A 26,838-nucleotide genomic window follows, 5' to 3' on the forward strand; every position below is an offset into this window, starting at 1 on the left:
TTTCATTTTTTAGACACCGTCAATCATGGGTGTATACTTTCTTTTGCCCGGCAGTTTACTTTAATGATACAGGTGGTAAGGCTTGGCGTTTTGGTTGACGTAGCCGGACGTCATTGCTCATGGTATTGGTCACTGGATTATCTGGTCCAGTCTCGATTGTTAACAGTCCGCCGTGGTATTGCAGGACTATTGCTGGGTGCGGCGCAAGATAATATACAAATACTTACATTTTATGAAAGTTGTGTGAGTGGCGGGTTCTGCCGGTAGAGGACATGCTAACCCTTTTCGCGGACATCCGGTGTCATTACTGATTTTCAGTGATCCACTGGTATAATTAACATCACTATTTTGTCTGTTACGCCCTATTTTTCGGCAGATAATGGAGACTGACTATTCTCTGGCATTGCCGTTTTGTGGCAACCATCTAAGACCTCCATCACAAGCTTTCCGTTAACATTTCCCCCCTCAAGACTTTGCAGCAACATATAGGTTGCTCGCAGTATCACATGAACAGCACACTGTCATAACAGTGTTGTGCAGCTTTCTGGAAAATTACCTTGGTAGGGTTAAAGCCACTCGGCTCGTATCACCCTCATATGTCCTCTTGGAATCAAATTCAATAGCTTCACGTGACTTACCACATTATTCAACAGTGTCCGCCATTATGGTATTTTTTCTCAAATTGTAGACCTGATTCAGATTAACATCAAAATAAATGTTTCTCAAAATCGGTCGTGAGGTTGTACGGCCTTTTTGTGGAGGTTTCGTCCGTATATGCGGTTTAAAGTGAAATCGTGCCATTTCACTACTCCATTGCTGTCCGTTGTACTCCGTAGGTAACGAAAGAGGCCGAGTGGATCCGAATGATATCGAAATTAATTTGAGTGCCGGCTGTACCTATGTAGGTTTATACCCCGATAGCAAATCGATAGACTCACCCACAGTGTAACTTTACTTCACTTGTTCCAAACCCAGTTTGAATGAATAAATAGTATTGCTGTTTCCGTTCAACCTCTGGTGACAGGTGTTGTTGAAGATCAACAAAAGGAAATACAAATACTTACTAATCTGAGGACAACGTTTACTGTCATCAAAGATTCCTACAATTACGTCTCAGGGAAAAGGCAAATAAAACCATTTTCTGCAGAATTCTCTTAATGGTTACTGCCTGTCTCGTTCATGACAAAATAATCATTGGCATTTTTAGATTTATTGTCTTTGAGACTTAAGAAGGCACACTTTTCTTAGGCAACTTGTTTCTGAATAGATAGCAGGTCAGGGAAGAATATCCCTTGATATCCCAACTGTTATGTTTCTGTCCGGACCCGTGAAGATCCGGGGTAGAATAGGTCTTCAGCAATCCAGGCTTGCTGTAAAAGGCGACTATGCTTGTCGTTAGAGGCGACTAAGGAGAATGGGTGGTCAGGTTCGCTGACTTTGTTGATGCATGTCACCGTATCCTAATTGCGTGGATCGATGCTCATGATGTCAGTCACTGGATTGTCTGGTTCAGACTCGAGTAGTAGTCGTTAAATCGCTCCCTCGTCAGGCCCGGGTTCGATTCACCACGAGTGTACAATGTGTGAAGCCCATTTCTGGCGTCCCCCGCCGTGATATGGCTGGAATATTGCTAAACATCGGCGTAAAACCATACTAACTCATGAACTGTTTGCCCCATGTAAGACTACTAATTATTAATTGAGGCAGGACATTTACCTAGTTCGTAAAACAAGTACACGTGAGTCTTCGTGATGGCGCCCTGTGGTACGTAATGTGTTAAGCTTTAGTATAACCGCCACTGCTATGCCTCTACCTAAATTCTGATTGCGTGAATTTAGATTAACGCCACCTTGGACAATGATTATTGGGTGACTGCTTAATGTTTATACTACTTTGGTAAAACCAACGAGAAGAGGAGGTTTAGTATTGACAGACCAAGACTCACAACCGGAGCGAATGTGGGATTGGAACACGCCAAAACCGGATCCTGTTACGACTAAGGCACGAAAACACCCACTGCCTTTGACCACTACGAGACAACCATAACCACAAGCATGGGAGCTGTAAACAGTACTCCTCAAGTACAGACATGCCAATCGTGTGATAATAGGACACTGACTCGTTCACAATACCACGAAACATAAGAAGTAATTGTATAGCCTTTTGCCATTCGTACTCAACAGAGAGGTGATACGCGGACTCGTACGTTGTTTTCGGACAGCAGTTTATTTTCCGCTCTACTGGAACCGAATGACTGCGAACATGTTTACCACACGACCAAGGCCGCAAGGTCAAGAATACCACGGGTGGCCATGCATGTTGTTAAGCTCTTGATAGGTAATACCAAACTGACACGAGTGTCTTTAGTATGTATATAATCTGAGTTTTACGTAATTCAATAAGCTCCTGACACTGTTATGTCTGGTTGGTGATGTCAATGAGTGTAGCGGTTCAACATCTGCTTTTACGTTTACGTATTTGATGAATCCCTCTATTGTTAAATTTCAACAAACACGGTTGTGAATGTGATTTACTTTTACGAAATTGGTGTGTACTCATTTCTCCCTGTCCAATTCAAGGTAATGTACGCGGTTGTCAGCACTCGTTCTGACGTAGGGTTCGCATGGTGTTCAATTACGCCTTCAGCAGGCTCAACATATACTGTCAACGTGAGCATCGATCCACGGCGTTGCAGTACGAAGGGACAACAAAGTAACCACGTTCTGGCAGAGATCTGATCGTTCCAGGTGGTTACCAAGTACTACTAGCTTATACATCAATGGCCACCCGATACTTCTTTCAGCCGCCGTATGCCAGCAATGGTATTGGTGCCCTATATACATATGATCAAACGGTGAGTTTTCAAATATTCAATTTTTTATATTTCGAATGGATTTCCTGATAAAATATCTCTTAATCTACGTCTCAGATTGGTCCAGTCGTTTCCAAAGGGCGGTAAAGACACTATCCACTGAATAAGTCAATGTGACATGCAATCATTTATTCAACTGCATGGATGTTGACTGTGTGTTCAATCAAAACCTGTTGAAAACTTATCGTAGAAACTTAAAAACACAACGAATTTGGCGAATCTCGAAAGATCCGTAGCCATAACGGAAGGGAGGTAACTCTAAATTTGTTCCTTTCCTATTTCGACAAAATCTGCAGTGCTGTGTTTGAAGTTGAGGAAACATTTTCTTCAGCAATATCATACATGGATTTCTGCTACGGGTAGTTTTAGGTTTTGTCTCTTTATCTGGAAAATATGAAGTAATTTAGATGTACCCTCAAATGGCTTAAACAGATTTTGTTTTGTTTTGTTTTTGTTTATGATTTTAAATCATTCTACCACTGTCCCTTATCCCTTATAATAATCCGTTACACCCACCTTGTAATTATCGTCTATGAAAAGATCTTAGCTGAGGTTATCGACTACAATACGATTTTAGCGCTACGATTGTTGCTAAAAAAACATCTTAGCATTACGATTGTCGTTCACGAAACGATCTAAGCGCTAGAATTATCTTCCACAAAACCATCTTAGCTCTACGATTGTTGTTCACGAAACGATCTTACCTCTGACATTTATCTTCTACACAACCATCTTAGCGCTACGATTGTCGTTCACGAAACGATCTTAGCGCTACTATTAACGATCTAATCGATACGACTGCAGTAACTCTCATACTTTAACATACACTTACGCCTATCCATAAACCGAGTTAGGCAGTCGTATCGCTATGGTCGCCAAGGCGAGACAGGCTAAACCCTGAGGACGCTGTGAAATGACTGGCAACTGAATGTTGCTCCCGGCCATGCTCCCAGTTCCAACAGTCCTCCCACCTGATATACGGCTTCGTCAACGTTACACTGTAACACGTAACTAAAGTACTCTACCATCCAGAAGATATGGTTGTGTATTCGTAGTTAGTTTGTGACCACACATTACATGTATGTGACACAGGGTAGCGTACGCGTGAATAAAGAAAGACGACCAACATATTTGCTGTTCTAGATTTGTAACCTACTGAAGAAATACGATGAAAACATCAATCCTCCCTCCATACTCAGTTTAGAAAACTAGCCTGAGCTTTTATTGACATCCACATTCTTGGTACGGTACAGGACCTCACCGCCGTTCTATGGTGGCCGAGAGGGGACATCGCTTTCTCGCTTTCTCGCTCTTGGGGGGGGGGGGGGGGGGGGGGGGGGGGGTGTTGAACTTTTCTCACTATTTACTTAAAACATAATTTAACTGTACAGTCGCAGGTGGTTTTAAAAACAGTTTTTTTAAGTTAAATGTAATTGATTGTTTTATGGCCCTATTTAGTTTTATGTGACCATCACGCCGAAACGTTTTTTTAGTAAAATGTAATTGATTGATTTACGGCCCTATTCAGTTGTATGTGACCATCACGCCGAAAACGCGTGGCGGATCATGGCAATACGCTCTAAATAAATCAGGTTAAAATCTAAATATATACTTTTCAAAAGAAGTTAAGATGCCTATGGTTAATAAGTCATGGCTGATTGTATTGCAAAATACAATCTTATAACTGTGGGTGTTCTATAACTTGTTTTCGGTAGCATATGATGCTACATACTGTCATACTGTTGTCCGTAAATATTCTTTTTCACATTTGATGTATGAGCAATTTGAATTGTGTCTCTTGTCTTATGCAAATGTACAAGTATGTGTACTTGCATATAGTAATTTGATAAACACCGCTGTGAGTGAGTGAGAATGGTTTTACTTCGCTTTTAACAATAATCCAGTACTATCACGACGAAGAACACCAGAAATGGGCTTCACACATTGTACCCATTTGCAGAATCGAACTGGGGCTTCGGTTTAATGTGTGTGTGCGTGCGTGCGTGCGTGCGTGCGTGTTTGTGTGTGTGTGTCTGACTCATTGTCTGAGTACATAGGTGGTGGATAACTACATAACTCACATCAGAACGCACAATTGTTAACGATACAGTTAATAGAAAGAGAATTGTTACATAATGATGTTTATTCCTGCTTGAGCCTTTACTCATGAGAAACGAGTTGTTTTCAAATAATATTTACATCGCATTTCACTTCTAATGGAATGAGGTTACGGGTTAATGACGCTCTCAAAAGTCGTATATGTTACTTAAGGAAGAGACATATATCTAATCGATCTGTATTTAGTAAGGGAAACATAACTGTGTACATGTATAACTTTTGTCCGCATAATGTACATGCATCTTTATCAATATAATTGTCTTCCCGAAATCGGACGAGCACACATTCGGCTTCAACTCCAAATCTGATGACCGACAAAATAATTCTTTGGACGTTGCAAACAATACAACCAGTGGCTGATAATACTGACAATTATTTGTCAATATATGATCTATATGTAAATCATTATTTGTTCCAGTTCAATGTGTGTGTGTGTAAACAAAATGAAAATATGAACAGCGACTATTCTGTTGTAGTCTAGGAATCTTGCTTACTTATTACAAGAGAATAAACATGTGTGTATACAAATTAAACGAGATAACATTATGGAAATCTATGTATGTGCAAGATGTTGAAAAAAATGTAATTATAAGAGGCAAAATAGCGGTGATAATTATAGGAATGGATCACTGAATATCAGCAAAAACCGTTATAATGTACGGCATTATGGGAAATATCGCTTTCTCGCTCTATCGCTCTCTCGCCTTCTCGCTCTCTCGCCTTCTCTAATGACTAACCATAGTCATATGAAAGAATCGGGTGTTCTTTAACTTCTTTTGAATAGTATGCACTGTAAATCTTGAAATTAACGTTAGGGTTAATTATAAATGCAAAAAAATGAGAGTAGACTTAATTAATTAAACTTTTCATCTATGTCTCAGAAATTACTGTTGATAAAACGGCCTTACTGCACACTTTGAATAGCGGAAATACCAACTTGAATATAAAACCAATCAACTATCTATTTCCACATTACGTGAGGACTTCCAGTTTGATGACATCTACTCCGCTAACAGAATAAACATTTTTATAACCTAAGTGTTGTTTTTAGGAAAACACTATTGTTTTTTTAGGAAGTACTCTACTCAGTGCTAATAAGCGGTGTTATTTGGTGTTTGTTTTGATAACTAGGCCTGGGGGCGGGGTGTCCAATAAAACTCCTAAATAGGGCAGTATTCAATCAAATATTTTTTTACGCAGCCCCTGGCCTGTGCCCCTGTGTGCCCCTGTGTGCCCCTGGCCTATGCCCCTGTGTGCCCCTGGCCTGTGCCCCTGTGTGCCCCTGTGTGCCCCTGTGTGTCCTGTGTGCCCCTGTGTGCCCCTGGCCTATACCCTGAGTGCCCCTGTCTGCCCCTGGCCTGTGCCCCTGTGTGCCCCTGGCCTATGCCCCTGTGTGCCCCTGACCTGTGCCCCTGGCCTGTGCCCCTGTGTGCCCCTGGCCTGTGCTCCTGTGTGCCCCTGGCCTATACCCCTGTGTGCCCCTGGCCTATGCCCCTGGCCTATGCCCCTGGCCTATGCCCCTGTGTGCCCCTTGCCTGTGCCCCTGTGTGCCCCTGGCCTGTGCCCCTGTGTGCCCCTGGCCTATGCCTCTGTGTGTCCCTTGCCTATGCCCCTGTGCGCTCCTGGCCTATGACCTTGTGTGCTCCTGGCCTATGCCCCTGTGTGCTCCTGGCCTGTGCCCCTGTGTGCCCCTGGCCTATGCCCCTGGCCTGTGGCCCTGTGTGCCCCTGGCCTATGCCCCTGATCTATGTCCCTTTGTGCTCCTGGCCTGTGCCCCTGTGTGCTCCTGGCCTGTGCCCCTGTGTGCCCCTGGCCTATTCCCCCGTGTTCCCCTGGCCTATGCCCCTGTGTGCCCCTGGCCTATGCCCCTGGTCTATGCCCCTGGCCTGTGCCCCTGTGTGCTCCTGGCCTGTGCCCATGTGTGCTCCTGGCCTATGCCCCTGTGTGCCCCTGGCCTATGCCCCTGGTCTATGACCCTTTGAGCCCCTGGCCTATGCCCCTGTTTGCCCCTGGCCTATGCCCCTGTGTGCCCTTGGCGTATGCCCCTGTGTGCTCCTGGCCTATGTCCCTGTGGTTCCCTGGCCTATACTCTGCGTGCGTGTCCCGGTCTATGCCCCTGTGTGCCCCTGGCCTATGCCCCTGTGTGCTCCTTGCCTATGTTCCTGTGGTACCCTGGCCTATACTCTGCGTGCGTGTCCCGGTCTATGCCCCTGTGTGCCCATGGCCTATGCCCCTGTGTGCCCATGGCCAATGCCCCTGGCCTGTGCCCCGTGTGCCCCTGGCCTATGCCCCTGTGTGCCCATGGCCTATGCTCCTGTGTGCCCCTGTGTGCCACTGTGTGCCCATGGCCTATGCCCCTGGCCTGTGCCCCTGGCCTATGCCCTTGTGTGCTCCTTGCCTATGCCCCTGTGTGCCCCTGTGTGCTCCTGGCCTACGCCCCTGTGGTACCTTGGCCTATGCCCCTGTGTGCCCCTGGCCTATGCCCCTGTGGTACCCTGGCCTATACTCTGCGTGCGTGTCCCGGCCTATGTCCCTGTGTGCCCCTGGCCTATGCCCCTGTGTGCCCCAGGTCTATGCCCCTGTGGTACCCTGGCCTATACTCTGCGTGCGTGTCCCGGCCTATGTCCCTGTGTGCCCCTGGCCTATGCCCCTGGGTGCCCCTGGCCTATGTCCCTGTGTGCTCCTGGCCTATGCCCCTGTGTGCTCCTGGCCTATGTCCCTGTGTGCTCCTGGCCTATGCCCCTGTGTGCCCCTGGCCTATGCCCCTGTGTGCCCCTGGCCTATGCCCCTGTGTGCCCCTGGCCTATGCCCCTGTGTGCCCCTGGCCTATGACCTTGTGTGCTCCTGGCCTATGCCCCTGTGTGCTCCTGGCCTGTGCCCCTGTGTGCCCCTGGCCTATGCCCCTGGCCTGTGGCCCTGTGTGCCCCTGGCCTATGCCCCTGATCTATGTCCCTTTGTGCTCCTGGCCTGTGCCCCTGTGTGCTCCTGGCCTGTGCCCCTGTGTGCCCCTGGCCTATTCCCCCGTGTTCCCCTGGCCTATGCCCCTGTGTGCCCCTGGCCTATGCCCCTGGTCTATGCCCCTGGCCTGTGCCCCTGTGTGCTCCTGGCCTGTGCCCATGTGTGCTCCTGGCCTATGCCCCTGTGTGCCCCTGGCCTATGCCCCTGGTCTATGACCCTTTGTGCCCCTGGCCTATGCCCCTGTTTGCCCCTGGCCTATGCCCCTGTGTGCCCTTGGCGTATGCCCCTGTGTGCTCCTGGCCTATGTCCCTGTGGTTCCCTGGCCTATACTCTGCGTGCGTGTCCCGGTCTATGCCCCTGTGTGCCCCTGGCCTATGCCCCTGTGTGCTCCTTGCCTATGTTCCTGTGGTACCCTGGCCTATACTCTGCGTGCGTGTCCCGGTCTATGCCCCTGTGTGCCCATGGCCTATGCCCCTGTGTGCCCATGGCCAATGCCCCTGGCCTGTGCCCCGTGTGCCCCTGGCCTATGCCCCTGTGTGCCCATGGCCTATGCTCCTGTGTGCCCCTGTGTGCCACTGTGTGCCCATGGCCTATGCCCCTGGCCTGTGCCCCTGGCCTATGCCCTTGTGTGCTCCTGGCCTATGCCCCTGTGTGCCCCTGTGTGCTCCTGGCCTACGCCCCTGTGGTACCTTGGCCTATGCCCCTGTGTGCCCCTGGCCTATGCCCCTGTGGTACCCTGGCCTATACTCTGCGTGCGTGTCCCGGCCTATGTCCCTGTGTGCCCCTGGCCTATGCCCCTGTGTGCCCCAGGTCTATGCCCCTGTGGTACCCTGGCCTATACTCTGCGTGCGTGTCCCGGCCTATGTCCCTGTGTGCCCCTGGCCTATGCCCCTGGGTGCCCCTGGCCTATGTCCCTGTGTGCTCCTGGCCTATGCCCCTGTGTGCCCCTGTGTGCCCCTGGCCTATGCCCCTGGGTGCCCCTGGCCTATGTCCCTGTGTGCTCCTGGCCTATGCCCCTGTGTGCTCCTGGCCTATGTCCCTGTGTGCTCCTGGCCTATGCCCCTGTGTGCCCCTGGCCTATGCCCCTGTGTGCCCCTGGCCTATGCCCCTGTGTGCCCCTGGCCTATGCCCCTGTGTGCCCCTGGCCTATGCCCCTGTGTGCCCCTGGCCTGTGCCCCTGTGTGCCCCTGGCCTATGTCCCTGTGTGCCCCTGGCCTGTGCCCCTGTGTGCCCCTGGCCTATGTCCCTGTGTACCCCTGGTCTATGCCCCTGTGGTACCCTGGCCTATGCCCTTGTGTGCCCCTGGCCTATGCCCCTGTGTGCTCCTGGCCTGAGCCCCTGTGTGCTCCTGGCCTGAACCCCTGTGTGCCCATGGCCTGTGCCCCTGTGTGCTCCTGGCCTACGCCCCTGTGGTACCTTGGCATATGCCCCTGTGGTACCCTGGCCTATACCCCTATGTGCCTCTGGCCTGTGCCCCTTCGTGTCCCTTGACTCTGCCCCTGTGTGTCCCTGGTATGTTCCCTAATAGTCCCATATGTGCCCATGACTACCTCTGGTTTGTCATGTAGGTGAAGTGCATAGAGGGTGTACTCAGTGTTCCTCTAATTCACTCTCAGTCTAAAATCTCCCTAAGATCGATAATCTTTTTAGTGAAAACTGCATATCATTATCTGAAAATTGTCTAAACATCGCGTCCATGTAGAACTCATGTAAATTGAAAATAATAAGATTGTATTCTTCGTTCAGGCAATAAATAATCCTTCGCTCGTAGATTGAGAAATTCTTGAAATATTCATGTTCACAGCTGCTCCACTATATATGTGGCCTCAACTCGTTCACCTAATTTGCTCCCCAGCCACGCAACATGACCCAGCGTGACGTCACTGATATTGCGAAATCGTATTTCAGCTGATAGCTATTTCACAACTGGGTCATATTCCGCATGGAGATTTGGGTCTGCAGTTGCGTCAGTTCGCCCTAATTAATTTATATTTCTCAAATAAAAAGAATCGTATTTGCTTTTATACTCAATGACAACTACTGGAGACTTTTATATCTCAATCCAGGTCCTCAACAGCACATGAGTGAGTGAGTGAGTGAGTGAGTGCCTGATTGATTGATTGATTGATTGAGTGAGTGAGGGAGGGAGTGAGTGGAACTCGAAGTTATGCGAACCATCGTAAATATATGGGTTATCAGTAGTTCTAGAAAGACAGAATCATTAGACTATAAAGCCGATTTTGATTCTGCTGCGACTAGACATTTATATTGTCGGTGTCGAGTCAATGGAGTTTCACCACCTCTATCTACAATCTCTACCTAACACAAAGTGCGTGTTTGTCGAAGATCAGCGCATGCCATACTGTAAACGTGAAATATACTCTAACACACGTCGGAAGGGTATGAAATGGCTAGAACTGTATCGTAATGTATGATATATGCACATTGTCCATTTAATGTTTCTGATAGTCATAAAAGGGTTTATTTGGAATTATTTCTCACATTAATACATTCTTTGCTGTCCTTAAAGGATTGAAACGTTGCTTGTCAAAATAAAAAATAAAATAAAAAATATAATTGCAATCATTGTAAGGACAAATCAAAGGACAGCCTCCGTGGTCTGGTGAACAGAACGTTTGTCCGGAGAGCGGAAGGTCGGTGGTTCGATCCCCGGCCGCGTCATTCCAACATACCTTAAAATATAGTACTTGTTGTTTCCCTGCGTGGTGCATAAACTAAGAACTTGTCGGCTCGCGTGTCAATATTTGAGTTGGTATCCATGTTAAAATAATATCTCAGATGGATAGCATTATAAAACCGGCATTAGTTCGGACCAGAACAAGCAAGCACACACACACACACACACACACACACACACACACACACACACACACACACACACACACACACACACACACACACACACACTTGGTTCACTCTGGATGCGGTTAGCGTAGCATAGATATTTGGGATCATTTCGGTTTACATTGTCTTCTAGCGTGTCAGGTGTTTGATAAGCACTCGACCTAATTCCCCTTACTCACTGGGTCAATGTATTGACTGGATTATCGTGTCACTTCTTCCGGGAGTGTCGACCACGTGGAACTGAAAACAGCTGTTGATGGGACTGCTACGTGACTCTGGTCTGGCCCGGTCCGCTTGGCAGTTCGCCGGTACATACTGGTGACTGGGTTCTCGTCTGTAGATCTGCAATACCGGGCAGATGGGTCGAGGTTGGAACACAGTATTAATTACTTCACGGCGCGTTAACGTAATCTGGGCGAAAGACCAATGCACTCACCAATATTCCAGCGATATGAAGGCGGTTTGTTAATAAATGAGTCTGGATCAGACAATCCTTTAATACACATCATGAGCATCGATCTACGTAACTGGGATACGATGGCATCTATCAACCAAGTCAGCGAGCCTGACCACCCGTTCCCGTTAGTCGCCTCTTACGGCAAGCATGGATTGCTGAAGACCAATTCTAACCCGGATCTGAACGGGTAGCTACGTTAGTGAATATTAACCCAAAAGCACAGTAGTGGTTTACATAGACAAATATTCAAAATCGAGGAGATTTGAACATCGGATCCTGCAACAAAGGGAGGTAATCCTGCACCGCGAATTGTGGGGTTCCTTACCTTTGGGCTTGCTGATATAAATACCATGCATCAAACATTGTAATACATTAAAACTGGAACATCAATCAACGATATACGATTCTATGAGGTACGGAAAACAAATTTCGAAATGTAATATTTACTTCCAGGTACTGCGAGAAGATCTTTCACTCAGTATCCGGAAGTAAAGCAGCATCATAGGCGATATCCATCATTATGTAGAACAATGTAGTCAATATATGGCTGAAATGCTGCCGACAGAACTTTAAATTTCACCTCACACAGAAGGTATCTCACAATAAATGGCATAGGGAAAATACGGAAATTATTTCAGGTTAGAAAGTACCTGTCTTCTAATCACCCATACTATTGGCGTTCAGACATTCACAAAAAGACAAGCTAACCATTTGTTAATCGGATATGTCACATACATTTATTAAAATAATAGTTAAGGGATCATATTGTTCTACTGCAATGGTCAATTTTGATTCAGTTAGCAAGTTATGGAGTTCTGGCACTACATAGGTAGTGCTTACAGGGGCGATCTTTTTTTAAAATATTTCCATATTTTTAAAAATATTTCCTTATTATATATTGCGTTGTTCAAATATGAGATACACGTGTATAAAATAAGCTTTGTTTTGAATCGGAAGGTCAGACTCGATGACTTGGTTGATTGTATGTCATCGTATCACAATGGCGTGGATCGATACTCATGATGTCGATCACTGGATTATCTGGCCTAGTCTTGATTATTTACTGTCGTCGTAAACACCAAACAAAACGCACAAACAAATCATAACGTTTTCTAAACGTTTTTGCTATATCTTTAAACATTCTCACCTATTGGCATATCATTCTCATATATCGTCTTTGTTTGATCCCCAGACAAAGCATTACCGTCTGTCAGAGTACACAAGCCCGATATATGAAGTGCTTCGCTCTTTGGCAGGGTCACAGTCGTTACACAGTCCCGGCGATTGTACAGAGGGGCCCACTTGGTAGACTTAGGGTCACAAACATACCCAGCATAATTGTTTCGATATTTGATTCCCCTGTGTCGGCACAAATCATTCTGGTAACTCAAGTTGTATTGTATATGAATAATGTATTGATCGAAGGAATGCCAGAGGTGACAGCTAGACTTATATTAAGTATACTGGTCGTAAGTAACGGCCTCGACTGGCTATGCCGTACATGGCTCAATGTGGTATTATTGTCAGATGGGAATTCGATACCACAATATTTCTGGAAACAGCGCTACTGCTCCATGACTTCCAGTGACATGAAAGTTACAGAGATGGAGATGCATGATTTCTTTTCTTTTCTTTAAAAAATAATTTGTTTCAGAACATTCTTGAAAATTGTTTTTGTCTAAGGTTTTACCAAAATAAGATTTTGTTCACCGTTGACTTCGGCACGCTATGACGGAGGTTCTGAAAACAAACATATGTTGTGGTCCGCTTTAAAGTGTTTTTTGGCAGTAGTGTTGCATGAGCGTAATTATGTCTGTATTATGTTAATTATTACAGGAAGTAACTTTATATTCTACATATATTTCTCTCAAATTATTATGAATTATATGACTATGTTCAATACCTGCTTAATTACATTTTATTATCGCTACACATGTTAATAATTTGCACTGATCGTAGAGGAGAATCAGTAATGTATAAGGTATTCGCGACTTGTCTGTGGTGATATAACAAGTCCGACTTGTTCAGGTTATTGTACATAGGCTTGGGTTTTCTGAAGTCTTGAAATTATGGGATTTGATTCAACTCACAAACGAACTTTTTTATCATTATCGCTCTGATTATGTTTCTTGTTTTATTAGCATAGTGCTCGTGGGTTTCTCTTAAGTAGAAAACGTCGAAGACATAAGCACTTCGGGTTTTCCTCCCAAGTTAAACTGACACATCGTTATATACGTGAGATACTGTTCAAAGTGGTTCAATACACTTTCAATATTAAGATTAGGAACACGTCGCGATTAAGTTTGAGCTCTCCTAGCGGTAACTTCTTGGTGTAAGACAGGTGAAATCATATATTCCTAAATTCACAGCGTTTACCGGCAAATTATTAATTAAAATGTATGACTTATGTAATGCAAATGCAATGACAAAAAATATGTCTTACGTGAAACTACGAGTTTTCGTAATTCGGACAGGAGCTGCGTTTTTTTACATGCAGGAGAACACAACTTTATTGTAGTGATAAACATACGCTGATATACATACCAGTACGAAGATGGTGGCAACATCACAGCGGGTGCAGCGGATTCCACAATCATTCCGCAAATTTCGTAAAGGTTTCCAGAATTGCTCTGTGATAAAGAGGTAATTAGTTGTGATCAGTAGTGTGTGGGACATACGTACATGTACGCTGAAGATCTGGTCTATATTTATCCCACCTAGTAAATCAGAAAACTAGGCCGTGATAATCTTATGAGACAGTATATAAGTACACATGTATTTAAGCTATCAAGTGCGCTCTTAACTGTAGGATGTAGGAAATTATGTTAAAATTATGATAGTGTCAGTATGTAAAGACGATCTTAAAAACAGAAGTTGTGCCCTGGTTGCTGATTTCGTAATAAATATAAGCGACAAAACCTTTTCCATATTTTTCAGAAACCTTTGCTTAAATCAGAGTCTATTGCACGACTCCACTGAGTGAGTGAGTGAGTATGGTTTTACGCCGCTTTTAGCAATATTCCAGCAATATCACGGCGGGGGACACCAGAAATGGGCTTCACACATTGTACCCATGTCGGGAATCGAACCCCGGTCTTCGGCGTGACTAGCGAATGCTTTAACCACTAGGCTACCCGACCACCCCTGTATGACTCTAGCTATAACATGAGCATATGTCTTCCCATGAAAGCCATATCAAAGCTACAACGCATTCAGAACTCTGCGGCTACATGCATCCCTAAAGTTCCAAGGGCGGTCGGGTAGCCTAGTGGTTAAAGCGTTCGCTCGTCACGCCGAAGACCCGGGTTCGAATCCCGACATGGGTACAATGTGTGAAGCCCATTTCTGGTGTCCCCCGCCGTGATATTGCTGGAATATTGCTAAAAGCGGCGTAAAACCATACTCACTCACTCACTCTAAAGTTCCAAGATCCAATCACATCAGTCCTGTCCTCAAAGCACTACACTGGCTTCCAGTCTCCTTTCGTATAAACTATAAGATATGTATCCTCACTCACGACTGCCTCAACAATAGCGACTATCCAGACTATCTCAAAGATCTTATATCTCTGTACACTCCAGAGCGTGCTCTCCGATCCTCTGGTGGAACTCTACTATATCAGCCTCTGTCTACTTCTGCTATGTCTGACCGTGCCTTCTCCTTTTGCAGTCCACAGTTATGGAACGCTTTGTGTGTTTGAATCTGAGAAACTCTGCTTCTAAGGAAACATTTAAGTCTCTCCTCAAAACCCACTTCTTCACCTCAGCTTTTCAATAGATCTCCTGATTGTTGGCATATGTACATAGATATTACTTTTTAACCTTGTCTCAGCGCCAGTGAGCAACTGTCGATGGATATTAGGCGCTTTACAAATCAATTATTATTATTATTATTAATTATTATTATGTTTGTAAATCACTATCAAACAGTGATTCTAGGAGGTCTATCCTGTCCCACCGGTGGCAACCGTCACAACCACATGCAAAGACAGGTCAATTGTTCATCTGACCCGTGAAGATTCGGGGTAGAATAGGTCTTCAGCTACCCATGCTTGCCGTACAAGGCGACTATGCTTGTCGTAAGAAGCGACTAACGGGATCGGCTGGTCAGACTCGCTGACTTGGTTGAAGCGTGGGTCGATGCTTATGATATTATAACTGGATTGTCTGGTCCAGACTTGATTATTTACAGACCGCAGTCATAAAGCTTGAATATTGCTGAGTGCGGCGTAAAACAACCAACCAACCAACCAATTGTTCATCTGAAAATAAAACACGGGAACAAATGGTACAAGTCACAATAGGGTAGCATCGGGCATAACTTTAGTCGCCGATGCATACAATTTGGAAATGTCCTACACAAGTCTACCGCAAACGTTTTGAAAGCTTTTCTGAAGCTTACATACATATGTCTGCTAAATCGAGAATGGGACCCGTGAAGATCCGGATTAGAATAGGTCTTCAGCAACACATGTTTGCCGTGAAAGGCAACCATACTTGTCGAAAGAGGCGACTAACGTGATCAGGTGGTCAGGGTCGCTGACTTGGTTGATGCATGTCATGGTATCCAAATTGGGAGGATCTATGCTCATGATGTCAGTCACTGGATTGTCTGGTCCAGACTCGATTATTTACAGACCGTCGTCATATAGCTGAACTAGTGCGGCGTTAAACAACAAAACAAACAGTCGAGAATGGAGCTCGACCTTTTAGCTTATAACGAACTGGAATAGTGATTATGAACAACGTACGGGTGAACATAAACTTTAGATAAACCATTGTTTTAATACGTACATAACAACAACAGCCCAGCGGCAGCAGGCACGGATGTCGGTTATCTAATAAGCATGTTTTAAGCATGTTTGGAACGAACTAGTTGACAGATAATTTGTCCTGCAGGCATACACGTGACCACAGCCTACTCAGTGATAGGGGCTAACTGGTGCTGACGAACTCAAGGGAAATCTTAATCAAAAGAAGGGTATCAAAAGATGGATGACGGATATTCTCCAGCTGTCGAATTTTATCGCGTGTCTTTAGATGACTGCCGTTTGCAATTTCTTGCTGGTTGCTAACTGTGGCTATGCATATATTCGGTTCCAGTCGAGTCCAATCGGTTCCGCCCAGGTCAGTCCGGGCCCGCTCGGGTCTGCTCGGCCAAATTCTATATTTAGCTCTATGGGACTGACGCAATACGAGTGCTTCGTGCTAAACTGTACTTTAAACAGTTCTTTTCCCTAATCACAACTTCATGCATGAAGCTCACTGAAAAACAGAAAAGTTGGACATGACGTTTATGTTTTCGTCGTCAAAGTCTGCTCAGTTCCTTTCATCTCCTGAACTATTGTATAGAAGCAGAGTACATAATTTTGTGATTTGAAAATGCAGAGTCACATAAAAACATCACTGTGTGAACTCGACATTGAAATCAGTTTTCAGTAGTGGTATCACACAGGCACACTATACTGATATTTCAAACAGTGATAAAGCCTGTCGGGAATGTTATGTGGTCCAATGGCTTGATGGGCTCGTTATATTGCAACTATAACTATTTTGCAATTTCCCACATATACACACTTCACAAAGCATGCATACGCCATTCAGAGCGGGCGAATCGGGTTTACCTTTCATCATTTCAGTCAGATAGTCAGCTCAATGGTGACGTAGTTTGTAGTGCTAATAAACCATGTGTGGATCATAATCAGGTTGAATCTGGGATTCGAACCCAGGATCATCGGACTGCACAGCGAATAACTGCGCCTTAGCGCCCCTCCCTCCCCCTACCCACGAAAGGCGACTTTGCTTGTCGTAAAGTCCGCCGTCATATAGCTGGAATATTGCTGAGTGCGGCGTTACACAACAAACAAACAAACAAACGAACACTTTTCCTCCCAGTAGACCTGAGTGGATGCATATCCACAGACATTTAGGAACCAGCTTAGAAATTTCAAACGGTAGTTATTCCAATTCACGCGATACAACCCTAGAAACATGTCTTGTTTCTGCAGTTTAATGGGTCCACAATTTGACTGAACAGTAACATGCCATCAACAATCTTAAAGTGCGACCATGTGACATTTAATAATATAACTCAAAAGAACTTAAAGTACACGCAGTTTATTCATATGACTATGATCAATCCGTCATGGCTGCTGGGTATTGCAACACACAGCCTTCCAATTGTGAGTGTTCTTATCATAAATATCACAAACGGTCATATGGCTGTTAGATACGCATTTAAACATTACCATCTTAGTCAAGATTTATGACAAAGTAATTAGCTTAGCACAGCCTGGCCATTGGAGTTTTATATGATTTAAGAAGGGTGAGCTTCTGTACCTGGTAACTCAGGATTAGGCTCGTCACAATTGAAAGGGCGCCCCCTGAGTCTGGGGGACGTGTGAGGAATTTATACATGCTGTAATCCCATTCATGGTTAAGCCGTGAAACCCCCTTATCTCGATCCCCATTGCCTCAGTATGTTGTTTATGACGATGTAAATATGTATCCCCTCGACAGCATCAGTACCATCTAACATCTAATATGGCCGCTCTGTCTGTAACGTTGATACTTGATATTCGATCGCTCACTGGGGTATGACATGGCGAGGTTTTTGTATAAAAAGATGTGTCGTAGATGGGTACATGAGTGAGTGACATTTGTTTAACAGCAATAAGCAATTTTGGGTATCTGGTGACGAGAACATGATGAAGAAAATATGATGTATGATTTATGATGACGAGTATGGATGGCGGGTTCATGATGGAGAGTATATGATTACGGATTCACGATGAGTATATATTGACGGGTTTATGATGACAAGTATATGATGGCGGGTTCATGATGACGAGTTTATGATGACAAGTATATGATGATGAGTTCATGATGACAAGTATGTGATGGCAAATTCACGATGACAAGTATATGATGGCAAATTCATGATGACGAGTTCATGGTTCAGGTTTTATAAAGACGAGTATATGATGACGAGTATGTGTTGACGGGTACATGATGACGAGTATGTGGTGACGGGTTCGTGATAACGGTTACATGATGACGAGTATACGATGACGGGTACATGATGACGAGTATACGATGACGACTTCATGATGACGAGTACATGATGACGAGTATACAATGCCGACTTCATGTCGACGGATACATGATGACAACTTCATGATGACGGGTACATGATGATGAGTATACGACGACGAGTATATGGTGATGACTGCATGACACTGGGTACATGATGACGGGAATATGATGACGAGTATATGATGACGGGTACATTATGACAAGTATGTGTTGACGGGTACATGATGACGAGTATGTGATGACGGATTCATGATGACGGGTACATGATGACGAGTATACGAAGAAGAGTATATGATGAGGGGTACATGATGACGAGTATGTGTTGACGAGTACATGATGACGAGTATGTGGTGACGGATTCATGATGACGAGTATACGAAGACGAGTATATGATGACGGGTACATGATGACGAGTATACGAAGAAGAGTATATGATGAGGGGTACATGATGACGAGTATGTGTTGACGAGTACATGATGACGAGTATGTGGTGACGACTTCGTGATGCCAGGTACATGCTGACGATTTCATGGTGCCGGGTACACGATGACGAGTAAATGAAGAGTATATGATGCCGGGTACATGATGACGAGTATATGATGACGACTTCACGATGACAGGTACATGATGACGACTTCATGATGACGGGTACATGATGACGACTTCATGATGACGAGTATACGAAGACGAGTATATGATGACGGGTACATGATGACGAGTATATGATGATGAGTATATGATGACGACTTCGTGATGCCAGGTACATGCTGACGATTTCATGGTGCCGGGTACACGATGACGAGTAAATGAAGAGTATATGATGCCGGGTACATGATGACGAGTATATGATGACGACTTCACGATGACAGGTACATGATGACGACTTCATGATGACGGGTACATGATGACGACTTCATGATGACGGGTACATGATGACGAGTATATGACGAGTATAGGATGCCGGTACATGATGACGACTTCATTGTGACGAGTATGTGATGACGACTTCATGATGCCAGGTACATGATGACGAGTATATGACGAGTATATGATGGCGACTTCATGGTGGTGGGTACATGACGACGACTTCATGATGCCGTGTACATGATGACGAGTATATGATGACGACCACATGATGACGGGTACATGATGACGCCTTCATGATAACGAGTATGTGACGACGACTTCATGATGCCAGGTACATGATGACGAGTATATGTAGTACATGCAGGTTACATGATGACGAGTATATGACGAGTATATGATGACGACTTCATGATGACAGGTACATGATGGTGACTTCATGATGACGGGTACATGATGACGAGTATATGACGAGTATAGGATGTCGGGTACATGATGACGAGTATATGAATACGGTTTCATGATGACGGGTACATGATGACGACTACATGATGACGGGTACATGATGACGACTTCTTGATGACGGGTACATGATGACAACTTCCTGATGACGGGTACATGATGACGAGTATATGATGACGAGTGCGTGATGACAACTTCGTGATGCTGGGTTTATGATGACGGGTACATACTGATTATAGTATGACGAATACTTGATCATAAGTACACAATAGGTATATAGTACACCTCGACACCAATGCACTACTACTGGACTATTACATTTCTGTTGTTCCTACCAAAGATTAAAATACATTTCGTCCACCGCGAGTACAATGTCTTTCAGACAGACCAATTGCAACGACCGCGTGACCTAAGTAGATTGACCTATCTGTGTTTCACATTGGAATTTCAAATTAAGGAATATTTCAAAATGATACTGCACAATTTTGTTAAGGACGTGTCTACTCTTTGATCCTGCCCTCGCATTGCCCTGTCCCGGGTCACGGTGACCTGTTGTCGGAGTGGTTTCTAAAGTTGCCCACTCAGTAACCAATAGAGGGCTTAGGGGATCGATATCTGGATTCAAAGTCATGAGCTGGGGTGAAACATTTGATCCCCCTGCTGTTGTTCGATCGAAGTTAGCTTTTGTTCCAAATGGCAATGCTACCCCAAGGAATTGCAATGCTTTAATCAGTGGAGGGAGAGCGAAGATGGTAATGTTATGTCACGTTTTATTTGTTTTTGCTTAGAATCAATATTCAGACAAAGGGGTGAAAAGAATATGTGTATGACGTGAATTGGGAGGAGAGTTGCATGGCCCCGATGACGTAGTCTGGGACTGTCTTCGTACAGATTCCCCACAGCGTCTACTTATTATTCCGTTACAAAGGCAGACCATTGGACGAAATGCGATGAACGAGAGGTGGTGAATAACGAAATGTGACCTAGTGATGTGTTTGCATTGTCTTTTTTCACAAATATGCTGTCGATCCATTTTATTATATAACAATTATTACTAAAAGCAATATTTCTATTACATTGTGTAGATTAAATTTTATAACCTTCCTTATTAACTAGTCATATTCATGTTTTGTACCGTACCCACTGTGGGTGTTTATGTACAATAAAATCTTCTTTTTACTGACAAACTCACTTCAATAGGCCCACTCCGAAAACACCTCACCTTGGTGAAAGAGCGTAAACGCCCCTACTACATTAGCCCTTCTGTCAACAGCACCCTACCCCACCCCTTCCCCTCCTCCACACACAAGCATCATGTCCATCATCCTCCCACCCGTTCTCATCTTTCAGTGGGTCATCCCTCACTCATCCCCCGATCTCTCAATCAACATCTCCACTGTGGCTACCGCCATCATCCCAAAACCTCTTCCGGACTGTTCTCCAAGCCCCTCCCACTAACCTCAAGCCTACATGACCCAGCAGCAGGTGTTCAACCCTGTTTAATTTCCCTGTTACTACCCCCCCCCCCCCCCCCCCCCCTACTTCCTTGCTGTGACGACCGCCACCCAGCGCTCCGATGCGTTAGCAATTGTAACATACGTTCCTGGTATAGTGTAACGTCAACTGTCTACGTGCGTTACTGCGCGTCTGTCCATGTATAGTTTAACCCCGTGACTGCGTGTTGCAGACGACAACGATCACTCATGATTTGCTTAAAATTGCAATCCAATTGTTCAATAGCATTTGCCGCTGTTTTACAGTGTAGCGAAGACCTGTCGGACTGAACCGTCAAGATTTGTAAGCGATCACCGTAGACACACGACGCTTGTAGTCTGTGGATGGTTTATATGCAGAGCACGCCGTTTTGAGTAAGGTGGCTGGCTGGCTTCACGACGCAATTCACCACCGGCAACCGTTTTACATTTGGTAGTCTGTAGAATCGATGATTTTAACAACGAATGATGGCTGCATCGAAATGACTGAAAGCCTGACATAAAACAGATCAGATACATTCACATAGAGGTACTATTGTTGTTTTTTCTTTCACAGTCGTCAAAACCAGCTATAATTCGTATTTTTGGAAAGAAGCTTCGAAAGTATGCGGTCAAAATATCGGTGTCTTTTATCTCCCTTCGAATGGACGTTGTCAGATGCACGTGGGATATACTAACATCTAGTCTCTAAAATCAACAGATTTAACAAAAAAAACCAGTTGTTAAATTATCGTAATAAAATGTAATAAAAAGGAGCCCAGAGATTCTCATCAACGGAAACTACAGTAATCTAGACTTGCCCACTATTATAGACTTGTATGGGCTGTATTGGATATATTTATTTCAGAGCCTGTTACCAACTAGTAGGATAATTCTGATCTTTTTTCTATCTAAATTAATAACAATGATAATGTTTCAGTCTGCGCAGTGCCTTATGTGTTATGGGTTTGAGAAAATAACAAAGGGGCATGGGCCTTGGGGATGAGTAATTGTTGGAAAGATGTATTCAAACTTGTGTATAATAATATTCGCACATACGAAATACATAAATATTTTTTCAAATATTCCTAAATATAAATTATTACACTAAACATGTTTATGTTATTCCGCAAAATTCATAACAGGGAGCTACGTCCTGTCCTAGACTGGTTTATCTGTTCTAGAGCGAGTGAAGCGGGTATGTCTGTCGTCAGGGACGGAGACAGGCCTACAGCATATCGCAATACGGGAAACGTAGCCCCAATTTCCGTGTAGCGAGATATTAGCACCTTTGGACAGCGTGAATAATTGACGTGTCAGGTTACGGGAGTGAACATAGTACCATTAGGGAGGTAACTCTCGTATGTATTTTTTCAATTAAACTATTTAATGAACAATAGACGAAAACGATGAGTAATGAAACGTACATGCTTTGATCTCCAGAATGAAAGCGTTTGACTGTCGGTATTGCTGCCTGGTGTTGTCGAACACTAAACATATTGTCGTAAACTTAATAAGGATCATGTTGGAAGTAAATTGTATTGAAATTGGAATTAATTTTATCTGTTCCTTTCATCTATGACATTACGGATGTACGACCCCTGGTTTCATATTAGTCATCGATGGGAAGTGTTCCCCACGAGACGGGTGCGTGTATTTAAAAAGTCACTGTGACATAATCTCGATGACCCTGCCAATTGAAGCCGATTTATGACTGTCGACACTTTTGCGGCAAATGTTTATTCAAAATGAAAGTAAATAAGAATCGCTAAACTGAATCAAACTTGCAAGAAAATACTTTCAAATGTTTCGGTTTCCGGTTAATGGATTAAGAAAAAGTACGGGCATTTGAGTTTTTCAATGGCAAGGCAACAAAACAGTGTTAAACATAAGTTTATGTTTCATCATATTTTCCCGGTGCACCAGGTCTTGTTTTCTGGGGCGGCTGAGACGAGCTGCAGGTTGTGACAGTGGCCTGGCGCATTGTGTGTCATCCTATTCCAATGACGTGGATCGCTGTTCATGTTGTCAACCACTGGTTTCCCTGGCCAAGGCTTGATTATTTCAGTAATATAGCTTGAATGTGGCTGAATGCGGCGTAAAAGAACATTTACTCATGTTCCGTCAAATATTCTTGATCAATGTATTTATGTCATTGGATTTCTCTCCGTCTACATGCTCATTTTATAATTAACTTACTTTATTAGAACGCAACACTCCAGCGGCGAAAAGTCATAATAGAGTGTTTGTTTGTTTGTTGTTTAACGCCGCACTCAGCAATATTCCAGCTATATCTGGACCAGACAATCCAGTGATTGATATCATGAGCATCGATCCTTGCAACTGGGATACGATGACATGCATCAACCATGTCAGCGAGGTGGGTGTGGGTGTGGGTGTGGGTGTGGATATAGGATGTGGGTGTGGGTGTGGGTAGTAAAAATTAAATAAATTTGAGCAATTCCCCTAATGGTTTTTCTGTTGATGAAATTATCAGAAAGCGGTTGATTTGACTTAAATTGACGTCAAATACTTGGACTTCTAATCTCACGTTCGGCTAACTTTGGACACCAACGTTTCTCTGCACATAATTCCAATCTTTTCCTGCACGAGGAAGTACGCCTCGCCGAAATGAACGTTATCATTGCGTAATAAAGGGATAATTTACTCCGAATTCGGAAATACACCGGTGCGTCTTTTTATAAATAATAGAAGCGTGAAGAGGCTATGTGGAAGTTGTCCGTTGCAGAAATAGATTTTGCGCAAGAGATGAATGGACGCAGGCGTGGAGGCAATGATCCCCACTGCAGGTTGAAGGGTGAGAATGTCTGGTGTGACGGAAGGCGATGATGAGACTGGAGACGCCGATGGCAACTATGTGGGAGGAGGGGTCGGTCGCGATGTCACAATGACGGTTCCTGGCTGTCGGGAGTGTGTGGCTAAGAATTTGGGACACTGACGGGTCCAGGAAGGGGATCAAGAGGTAGGGCATATAAAAATGAATATATCTGGTTTTGCATATATAGCTAAAAGATATTCATCTCCATACCAATACCAGCCTACCCCCCCCCCCCCCCCCCAGAATATCAAATGGCCAGTCCCTAACACACACCCCCCCCACACACACACATACACACACACATAACATAATAAAATGGCCAGTCACTACAACACACACCCCTCCCTCCACACACACACACACACACACACACACACACACACACTCATGTAAAATGCTTGTCCTGATATCAAATGGCCAGTCCCTAGCCCCCCTCCACACACACACACACCCCTGGCATATCAAATGGTCAGCCCCTTACAGCACCCCCCCTCCCACCCACCCACCCACCCACCCACCCCACAGCATATCAAATGGCCAGTCCCTAACAGACACGTTTGTTATAGAAGGCACAATATATCTTTCGTTTATGATGGAATTTTAATTACACATCACCGCATGTTCAATGGTACATAACAAAACGCCCGGAGTCACGTTTGATGTTGCTCTCCATCTCGCTGCCCGTCTCTCCTGGGGTCACTAGGTCAGGTTAAGGTCAGGTCATGTTTACTTCTTGAAGGAAATTGGTAAACACCAACACATCTTACAGGTCAAAGGTTGATTTGTGTTCATGTTGGGATGAGTGATATGGGTGTACCGTCGCTTTTCATAGTATTTTAGTTATATGACGGCGTGTCGGCTTTATGTGGGAGGAGGTCCAATGTGACGCAGGTTGTAGGCTTCTGGGGGCACTGGTACCCCAGTCGTCTGAGGCGCCGCAAATAGCCGTGAAGAGTTGCGCCCCCTGGGCACGCCAAACACTGAATCCCGGTTCGCCCGGATTATGTTTCTAATTTTGTCAGCACCATACCCCTCCTCGTTGGTTTCACCAGAAGTGCTAAACGTCTGAGACCTGCGTCACTTCAGGCTTTCCGGGTGCTCCAGCGTATGATCAAATGAGTTAGATAGTTTGGTTAAGAGCTTCTTTGAACAGTAATTGAGTAATATCACGGCGTCTCAACTTGGTGTGAGAGGACAGCTCCAAGTGACGCATACGAGACATGCCAAATAAAATAATCAGGGCGACTCTGGAATTCGACGCCATTGAATTCTGAAAGGCCAAGTGAGAGGAACAAAACTGTTCACAACCCACGTGCAGATCCGGGTTAGCATATGTCTTCAGCAACCCATTCCTGCTGTAAATAGCGATTATGCTTGTCGTAAGAGGCGACTAACGGCATCGGGTGGTCAGGCTCTCTGGTTTGGTTGATGCGTGTCATCGTATCCCAATTGCGTGGATCGGTGCTCATGATGTCAGTCACTGGATTGTCTGGTACAGGCCCGATAATTTACAGTCCGCCGTCATATAGCTGGAATATTGCTGAATGCGGCGTTAAACAACAAACAAACCACAAGACGACTTGGTCACCTGTTCTCCACCCATGAACTGAGACTCGAACCCGTTGGTGGTGCGCTGTACCCAGATGATGACGTCGTCCACTTAAGTCGACTTGGAATGTCGGGTTCGTTGTTCTAAGTACGTGTGTGTTCTATCTATCACGTGCTGTTGTCAAATGATTCCGATCTAGGTCGTAGTAGCACCTGTTCCAATGAGAACCCAAGCTTGGATGACCGCTCTGGACTTGGGGGTGTTATCGGTACATTTGGGCTGTTGAAAGATTGTATCCTATTCAAACCTAGATTGCCTAGCTAGAAATAAACTGTCAATTACTAACACGTGCGAACGCCAGTTTAAAAAAACCCCCAACACATTAATGTACTGAGATACATCAACTCGAAGTCCTTGGGAACAGCGATAATATATCGAGTTATCCGAAGATCGAGACAAGCGGAGTTCATACTAATGTAAACATCGACTGATCTAATATATCAACTAAATCGAAATAATTAAGCAGGAATCATCTAACGATATTTTGAAACTGTCGGGAACATTAAGTGATTTCATCTTGAAATATAGCCTGTTTATCAGAGTTGAGGTGTATTCCGGGGGTGCTAAGGTGAGGTGAGGTGAGGTGAGGTGAGGTGAGGTGAGGTGAGGTGGGGTGAGGTGAGGTGTAGTGTATTGTCGCAATCAAGATAATTGCGCTTATATAGCGGCGTGCATGTGTGTGTGTGTGTGTGTGTGTACGGACTAATGCCGATTTTATAGTGCCAGCCGACTACGATCCTATGTGTTTTAACATTGATACCCCACTCAGACACAATATACAGTCCTTGTGTTATTCCCTTTATGCCAAGCGCCAGACAGGTGTAATATGTTAACGTATTTCGGTGTGACGCGGCCAGGGATCGAACCTACGACCTTCAGCTCTTAGGGCAGACGCCCTATCTACTAGACCACGGAGGCGGTCGGATGTGGTTAGAGAGGCAGGTCTTAAACAACGTTAGCTGTGTAATAATTACTTCATGGCTGACGATTAAAGGGTGGTTTTCAGGTATAATAACCCTCTCGACAGGGAGTGTCCTGACAGAAAAAGGTTTCCAGTGGCCCATCCTTGTCACGAGAACCTAACATCGTGTAGATCGGGTGGAATGTGTGATCTGGCTGATTGTGTTACCATGCATCAGCGGGGTGGACCGCTGCCGTTGCTATCAAACACTGGTTTGTCTGGTCTAATCTATAACATATCGTCGAGGTTTATTGTTCTTGGTCTGCT

General features: G+C 44.8%; 1 protein-coding gene across 1 annotated transcript; it reads left to right on the top strand.

Moving 5' to 3' along the window:
- Nucleotides 1–7,634: 7,634 nt before the first annotated feature.
- On the top strand, nt 7,635–9,305 carry LOC124120368 (keratin-associated protein 10-7-like). The gene has a single exon (XM_046483177.2). The coding sequence runs from the start codon at nt 7,635–7,637 to the stop codon at nt 9,303–9,305; it is 1,671 nt and encodes a 556-aa protein (XP_046339133.2).
- The last annotated feature ends 17,533 nt before the right edge of the window (nt 9,306–26,838 follow it).

The sequence above is a fragment of the Haliotis rufescens genome, unplaced genomic scaffold (genome assembly GCF_023055435.1).
Source record: "Haliotis rufescens isolate VD_foot unplaced genomic scaffold, xgHalRufe1.0.p SCAF_3, whole genome shotgun sequence".
NCBI lineage: Eukaryota > Metazoa > Mollusca > Gastropoda > Lepetellida > Haliotidae > Haliotis > Haliotis rufescens.